At 40.7% G+C, this 8,880-nt stretch overlaps 1 protein-coding gene across 1 annotated transcript in view; it reads left to right on the top strand.

Moving 5' to 3' along the window:
- The first annotated feature begins 98 nt into the window (after window positions 1-98).
- Window positions 99-8,880, top strand: part of pafah1b1b (platelet-activating factor acetylhydrolase 1b, regulatory subunit 1b) — a 15,675-nt gene continuing 6,893 nt past the window's right edge. Inside the window, exons 1-2 of the mRNA XM_010786636.1 lie at window positions 99-268; window positions 5,391-5,627. Of these exons, the coding sequence (XP_010784938.1) occupies window positions 5,596-5,627 (32 nt within the window). The 5' untranslated portion in view covers window positions 99-268; window positions 5,391-5,595. The remainder of the gene's footprint in view (window positions 269-5,390; window positions 5,628-8,880) is intronic.

Genomic DNA, 8,880 nt, shown 5'->3' on the forward strand with positions numbered 1-8,880 from the left:
ACAAAATACCGTAAATTATGGTGTGTTTTCCCTTTAATTTTATGAGCGAAAGTGGTGCACGCTGCGCGCCCCCGCTCGCCTCAACGTGCGCGCAACCGATATCCAATCGCGACCGTTAGCTGGGGCCGGGCTGCGGTGGTACCAAAGAGGAGAAAAAATCTGACCGTGCCGGGTGATGTGAAAAGTCACAATACCACATCAAAACCAGGGCTTACCGTTGCATGCTTAGACCAGTCGAGGGGATATGAGAATTACCATTTTTCAGAGGGTAAGTTAGTGTGTATTACAAGTGTCCACATTTTTGTTTTGGCACTTAGAAAGACTTGTTATTTTTGACGACGAATTGCCTGCAGTCTCTGCGCTTTCCCGTTCCGATCTCAAAATGGCGGAGACAGGCCGAAAGCTAAGCTAAGTGGCAAAGTTGGCATTCAGAAGAGCGTTAATTTAAAATACGAAATAATCCGATGGAGATATTATTCAAACATACTGAATGTGATTGTCATATTAAAACCAGTTCGGCGTTTCTTGGTCATTTCGTCATTTGTACGGGGACACTTGTTGTGAACATTAGCTAAACACTTGGCTAACGTTAGCCACGTCTATTTATGGACGTTCTTTGGGAATGAGCTAACGTGGTACGTTAGCCGACTATGCTAACATAGGTGCTGTCAGCTTGCTGCCATATTTTCTAAAGCCCGGTGCATATTCTGGATTCTGTTGTTGCTAGAAAATGCAATGACAACATCTGGATTTGGAAAATGAGGCGTGTTTGTTGTGGAACCGTCTTTATGTTTGTTGAAAGGTTATTCAAAAAACAGGGTTGGCTTGTTCTGGTGAATAACACCAAATAGCCCTATAATCAAACTTGGTTACATATCTCATGCCCACTTTATCACTGTTGCAATAGACTGTGTTGATGTTTGTGTAGACCAACGCCCTATGTGTGTGTTGGTATGGTGGTTGTATGAATCTATTCTGCTGAAACTGACAGCTTCAGTTAACGTCTACGTTATCATGCTAAGCTAACGTTAGCTGGAAAGGGCGTTGCTGAGCCATTGCTGCAACTTTGCCCTTGTGGCCATCGAGTCTTGGAAGACGTCACCCGAGCCAGATTTTTTAACTGAGAAATATGTTAATAAATAAATAAAGCAGTATTCAACCAATATGGGTTGTTTTACGCTTTCTGTAAGGTCTCTAAAGGTAATCTGCAGCGGTTTGATGAATCATAATCAGGGTGGAGACTCAAAAGGATCAGTATGAAATACTGGCCATCAACAATGCTGTGCAGTTTTCACTTGCGTTAAACAAATCTGTCTTATGAGCTGCATTTCACTAACTGCCTTATGATTGTTCTCTATCTGGCCTGTATTATCTAGCCGTAAATGTGAAAGCCTATGCCTAAAGAGTAGGTTATGAACCCTTAGGCTGTATAGATATTTTATATTCGCTCTTCTTTTACTTCTGCTGTCTTTCAAGGGTTTGCTTATCATACGTTTTGAAGTCAATAAGCTGTTATAGAAAGTACAGTATATATGTTGTCCCGCATTCCCATATGAAAAGACCTACACTTATTACAGTACACTATTTATTAATTAAGTCGAAAATGAAAGGTGCTCATGCTATCATGTTTTGTACTCTGACAAAGTTATGCCACTGTCTTGTCACATTTACATTGGACTGTGGCCATTGATAGCACATGCAATATGTTTTAGATAAAGCTGAAGTTACTTTTGAACTGAGTAATTTTTATTGTAGGGCAGACAAGTGAACTGTGGAAGTGTAGGCTGCCAGTTAAAGGGTAAAAATGATTTACCTTGACGTTTGATTAGTAATCAGTTGTACCAGCATGGACTTGTTTGGAATGAAGGTCACCCATAAGGAGGTGCGTTGTACAGCAAGCAGAGCCTGAAAGTTTGATATGCAACAAGAATTAATGCCTGTGGCTGGGTTAATTGCATTTTTGTTATTCGATTCTGTCTTCTGAATGTAATGCTTAACTTTTCAGTAATCAATCTGTTGTTGAATTAACATTGGGGTTGCAAACAATTGTGATATTAAGTAAGGCAGTTTGGTGTTGAGACTTGATGATACTTTTCAATTTGAATGTATTGATTGTTTAAGTCAATTGTCAAGTGGATGACAACTGGATGACGAGTGGTTACAGATTCTTCAGTGTCAGGATTTGCAGCTTCTTTGTCTGATATAGTATATCATATCAACTGAACATATTTCAATTATTGAAACAGAGCAACTCATTTGAAGATATTACCTTTAGTCTTTATGAAATTAATTGATTTGACAGTTTATACCAAAAATGTATTGTATGGTTCATCTCGTAGTTCTTTTGAGAGCAGAGGGGGCACCGGTTTTCATAGGTCTCTTGTGATCATGCACGGATGTAGACAATTAGGAGGCTGCTCCATCCCCCAGTGACGTCTCTGTCCTCAGTGGAAGCCGGTAAACTAAATGTTGTCATCAAGCTGCCTATGCTCTTATTGGCCTCCACATAGACTTGTGTAGTCGGCCACACACCGTGACCATAACAAATTCGTTCTTTTAGCAAATTCAAATGCTTTTCCTTAGAATGAATGTCCTGACTCCTGAACAAGCTTTTTTGTTTTGTCTTTGACCCTCATTGACATCTGAATCCTTAACTACTGTTAAAGATTAACGGCTGAAAATGATTTGCATGAATGGTTATATGTGACGATCAGGGTTTTTGTCAAAACTTGTTAGAGCCTTCAGACAAAACAGACGGGAAGTGGGCGTGCGGGGCAAACATTTGGAGGAGCAGCTTGTCACTCAAAAGTGAAGCTCTGGTCTATCTTAAAGGTCAGCCCACCTGAAGTCATCCTTCATACTCACAACACGCATTCACACACACATGCTCTTTCTCTCAACTGCTTTGTTAATGCTCCACACAACCTATGAAGAGAGTTATTCCTGTAAGAAGGTCACTTCTTTTATAACATTCTGAAGCTTAAAAAGCATTGAAATAAACGACAACAAGAACAAAAATGCATTAGCCCACCAAGGACTCAACTTAGGCCCAGCAGGCAACCACACTTGAAATACAGTGACAAACACCCTGGACAATGATAAGAAAAAAATAGAAGAAGCATATCCTCACTCTTTAGTAGTTTACATGTTACTTTGTAAAAGACCCAACTGATTAATTAATCAATCAATCATCAAAAAAGGTATATATCTTTCTGCCTTTTTTATTGTACAGTACAGCTGAAGATTGGCAGATAAGGGGGGGTAGAGAGGGGCTGCTAGCTGCGGTTAATATCCACTTTACCAGGTGATCAACTGGGGCCCTGGCACATGCATTTTAATCACCAGCTAACCTTCAAAGGCAAACTTGTGTCTACCTAACCTGCGACAGAGAGCTGACATTTGTGACTTCAAACTAAAATAAAAAAGCTTATATATAGGTTGAAGGCCTAAGGCAACATATCAGTGTATTAACCACCAGGAACTGAACACAGGTCAGATGCATATTTTACTTAACTCTTTTTTGGGAGAATCAAAATCATTCAAATCAATCATTGCCTTTTAGTAGAACTGAAGTGTTCAGATGATCGAACAGGTTGTAAACAATTCCCCTCCTCGTTACTCATTTTTGATAAGCCTGATGCATAGACCTTGGACTTTATGAGTCTCTTGATTTATGATCATGTTCTCACTCTGGAGCACTAAGTCTAGACACCTGTACACTACGTGGGAACTGGAGCACTCTTGCAACACTTGAAATACATTTTACTTAGTTATTTGTCTTTTTTTTACATTTCTCCCAGGTACAGATGCTGGTAAAGCTCTGCAGGTGCAGAAGCTACAGACTTGTCTTGGTTATGTAATAGTTTGAAGGTTGGTCTGTTTGGGCAAAGGGCTATTTTTGAAACACTCTGAGAATGATGCTAAAATCATTGTTTGTCCGGTTAGCTCGTAGCGCTCCCTATGGTTAATGTTTTGTTGTCTGCTGGGCTGCCATGCTTTTACTTAAAGGAAACGCTCAAGAATTCAACCGTGAAGTAGAAATATTTATATAATGCAGGAAAATCTGAAAATGACTATGCAATAAATCAGTTTTATATCTCTATTGTGATGTGAAACTAGATAAAGTCTTAGAATTGTGATCTTTTAATGTCATAAAAGTGTCTTCCTGGTTTTGAAGGCTGTACAGAAACTAAAAAGTGTTCTGAATTGACCAGACTGTGTAGCTATACTCGTTTCCTTTAACCAATAAGTCATTATATTCACAAAATATAAACATAATTCATCAAAAATGTCTTGTGTTAATATCTTGTGATAGCACCAATAGTCAAACCTACAACATCGTCGCAATATCAGTATTGAGGTAATTGATCAGAAATATTGTGATATATTAGATTTCTCCATTTCGCCCAACCCCAGTTATGACTACTTTCCAATTTAGCGTCATTCAATTGTTTATTGTCTTAAAGAAGTCTGTTGTGTTTAGAAGCAGCCACTGCCAACAGACGGTGAAAGAACGATGCACCAAACAATAACGTAGACTACGACAGTTTGCTGTCAGTCTTCTCTCTGTATCGGGGGTTAATCCTGTTAGTCTCAGTCCCGTCTTTTCTTTATATTGCGCTGTCAGCTGTATGGAGGACTTGTGGTCTCTATCACTTAGAAACACATACACACTCTCTAGGTTGTTTGGTCTGGCCACTAAGCAGCTTAGTCCTATTGTGGCCCCAGGTGCCAGCAGGTTGACGCTCAGGAATCAAATCGTCTTATTAGCTTCACAATCACTGAGTGGTGCGTTTTGATTAGTCAGCGGATCTGGTGGATCTGTGCTCTTCTATTAGGTTGGTCACATTGTCCTAAAATTGATTTTTTTTTAAGTTTGATCAACTATATAAAAAAAACCTACCACTGTCACTGCCGGGGTTTACTAGAGTCACACTTCATTAAGCGTATTGGTTACATCTTTCATGCTGTCATTGGAAAGATTCAGCTGCTAACTTTTACAAAAATCTACTTTACTTGTGCAAGATTCAAAGGTTCAGATCAACTCTGCAGAAGGAAGAGAGTTGCAAGTCCAGTTTTAAGATTTAGAATAAAAATGTCACTTTATATACCTAGAAATTGATGTAAAGTAATAACGTTTGTGGCAGCAGTGGAAAGGCTTTAAGGCCAATGCATCAGTATTTAAATCAAGAGCCCCTAAAATGTATTTTTCTTACTTCCCAGCATTGTTTATTCAAATGTTAATGTACTTCCCTACTTTTCTGCCTCTATGCTTTACATAACTTGTTGTGTTACCCTGTTCTACATTTTACTCATTTTTTAATCCTGGAATATATATATGTATTTTTTTACTGTCAATCAGTATTTTGTTCTCCCTTCATTTCCTTCAGGTGATGGCCACATGTGAGAAGTGAGTAGGATCTGGGCCAGTGGTTCTTGTGGAGTCTTGTCCCGACAGTTGATTGGCAGCAGCATCTCCAGTTCACCTCCCTCTGCGTGGCACTCTTTCGGCTTGGACACCCCCCCACCACACACTTCCCAGCCAGACTCCCCCAGCACATCACCTCCCCCAAGAGGGAGAGAACAGCAGCCACCATGGTGCTGTCACAGAGACAAAGAGATGAACTGTGAGTGCCTGGATGTAAATATGTGTGTGCAGGCTCATTACGCATGCAAACAAGAACAGACACGTAGTGCTCATCAGGAGGCACACTTGCATTAAAGTGTCCGTACATGAAGGCTTTTAGCAATACTTCAATGTTTGACCACACATGTTTTCCTCTCAATAGAAAGCATTGGAATATGTTTAGCTGTTGCTAAGTCATCCTGACAATGTTATTGCAGACAATGACACAAGAAGTGCATACAAGAATGTGTAATCATTAAGGAGATGTGAAGAGATGTGGGCTTCAAGGTGCTTCATTTGATAGCTACTTAGTGAATATTTCATAACCAACATGACAGGGTCAAAGAAGTGAGGGGGATGGGGCAAGAGGAACTTATGTGAGCAGCTCTGTGCCTGGCTGATCATACGGTATGCATCCATGTCCAGACGTCACCAAGCTGCAGATATTTCCTCTTATCAACATGGTACACCCGTATGCTCAAGGAACTCCTTGCTGTTGGTCGTTCTGTTGGGATTATCGAAGGGAAATCCTTCTGCCAGTGATGGCCCACTTTTCAATGTCTATAATAGACAGTTGTATCAGGGTTACAATTAGCAGCAGTTCAAAGTGGCCCTGAAGCGGCAGCTTACATTTAGCACCGTTACTCATGAAATATTCACCCTTCATTTATAAAAAGAAAAAGAGCTTTCCCACTCATTTATATAACTGTGGGTGTACATCTAAGTAGGGTTGGGTACCGAGAACCGGTTCCGTTCCAACATTTCGATTCCAACGGCATCATTTAGAAATGTGAATTTCGGTTCCGCTTTTCGATGCCTGAGGAAATGTTTCTCGCCGCTCTCCGTAGCCTACTGTATGACTGCGGCGGGGCGGGAAATGTAGCGCTGTACCTACACTTCCTACAGCGTAACCTGAGACCAGGGCCGGCCCGTAGCACTGGCGTTATAGATGTTCGCCTAGGGCGCCAGATCTAAAATCTCGGAAATCATTCCAATGTATACTATAGGACAGTAAACCAGACATATCGTTTTAAACTGGAGAGATAAAAAAATATGCATAAATAAAATAGTAAAATAAGATATGAATGAACAAAAAAAAAAAATACTTTACATGTATTTGTTATTGGCTATGGTAGGTTATTGGTTATGTTCACACATACTTATTTAATTATTAAAATGTAAACCGATCTTTTTCATATGGGTGTTTAGAGTTGTACCCCCTAGATCTAGTCTCTAGTAATTCTGCTTAAAGTGCACCAGATTGATGCATTTTACTTCCCGGTATGCCTGAGAAGGCAGATATGCTTGTTTTTCTCAATAAGAACTGTTTTTAAATGGGGGGGGGGGGTGGGGGGTTCCTTTAAAAGTTGGTCTGTTGCACTGTTGTGGTTCTCAGGTTACAGTTACATAGCAGTGAATATAAACAGACTAATTAATGTGAATATTACTGTAAACTAACCTGTGTAAAAGTTTCTCGAATAAATGTAATTTTTTTGGTGTATAATTTTTGTACCCTGCCCCTCAAAGAATCGGAATTGAGTACCGTTAAGAACCGGAATCGAAAAGTAGAATCGGAATCAGAATCGTAGAAATTCAAACAATACCCAAACGATAACCCCAACCCTTTTCAAAAGCTAAAAAGACACCAGAGCCTGTTGTAGATATTGTAACTACGCAAGGAATAAAAATTGAAGTGGTTACCTGTTACAAATACCTTGGTATCTGGCTTGATGATTGTCTCACTCTTAAACTTCATGTCAATAACCTGCTTAAAAAACTGAGGGTTAGACTAGGTTTCTTCTACAGGAACAAGTCCTTTTTCTCGCTTGAGACCAGGAAAAGGCTAGTCACTGTGACCTTTTTACCTGTGCTGGACGATGGTGATTTGATTTATATGAATGCACCTGCCAATTGCCTGGTCAAGTTAGATGCTGCGTATCACAGCGCACTGAGATTTGTGACAAACTGTAAAGCATTAACCCATCACTGTACCCTGTATGCAAGGGCTGGTTTGCCTTCGCTAACTGTACGGAGGCTCAGTCACTGGTACATTTTTATATACAAAGCCATGTTAGGGAATCTTCCATCCTACATCTGCTCCCTGATATCATGACGAATTGTAAGTGGCTACTGCCTGAGATTGCATGCTGTAGTTTTATTAAATGTGCCAAATAAAAAAAAAAATCATAAAAACATAAAAAAAAAAAAAAATAAAAACTCAGTCGTTACTTGACGAGGGTCTCAAGGCTTCGTTTCGCGGGAGGCTCTGGTGGATAAAATCGCTTGTCTCAGGCCAACAACAGAATCAAGTGAATTCTCCCGAGCCTACACAAGTGGTTACTGGGTTCACTTGGCGTGGTTCGCCGATTTTGCGTGGTCCCAAGGCTAACGTTGCTGATATTTCCGTCCACACTCGCGCTTGGGAAAGTGGGGGACGATCTCTCGTCCATGAAGGCACCTCTTTTTCCAAGGGAATACAGATTAACCGACCCCGGCCTTACGTTTGGTGCGGGGGCAGTTTGGAGGGTTTTCAAAACACTTTTCCTTCGGCGGTAAATATAGGAACGTAATCGTAACTAATTCGTAATCGTATACGCGTCTTGCGTCTCTCTGATTGAATACCGTGTTGTTTTTTTGTACCCTCGCCACCTTCTACTCCTGTCCCAGCCGCAAGACCGCTACATTGAGCCTTCCTAAGTCTCTTTTGACCGACCTCAGGGTCGTCGAGATGACTTCGGTTGGGTTTGAGGCCCCTGAGGCCCACCGTCATATTCGCGGTACTCATACAAACGCCAGCCGGTCATTTGGTTACGTCTTCTTCACTTGTAGTCGCCGAAAGTAAACGATTAGGAGGGAGTCCCTGAATAAGGCCACACTTGCGCTAGACATACATCAAGTACTCTTGATCTCTCAAAAGGTACTTGGATTCAAGGAGTACTTGGAAACCACCTTTCATGACGCCACACTTGCGCGGATTTCTAGAGAAAAGGTCTCCTCTGGACGATGTTCATCCAAGGTGTAATTTGGTATTTGTCTTGTTGTTTTTCCTGGTAGTATGTCGTAGTAATGTCCCTAATTGTTAAATGTTATTGATAGGTGGTACTCGGTCATGGTTGTCGAGAGCTAACTCATTCGTAGGTTGGCCTCGAAATTTTTGATAAATCACCGTGGTCTAACGGAGTCAAGGTAAAGTTACGTCTGATCAAGGTTCTGTCACTCGACGCACGTAGATTATACTAGAAGGGATTTCTGTC

This window comes from Notothenia coriiceps, unplaced genomic scaffold, assembly GCF_000735185.1.
Source record: "Notothenia coriiceps isolate Sejong01 unplaced genomic scaffold, NC01 NC01_scaffold00029431, whole genome shotgun sequence".
Classification (NCBI taxonomy): Eukaryota; Metazoa; Chordata; class Actinopteri; order Perciformes; family Nototheniidae; genus Notothenia; species Notothenia coriiceps.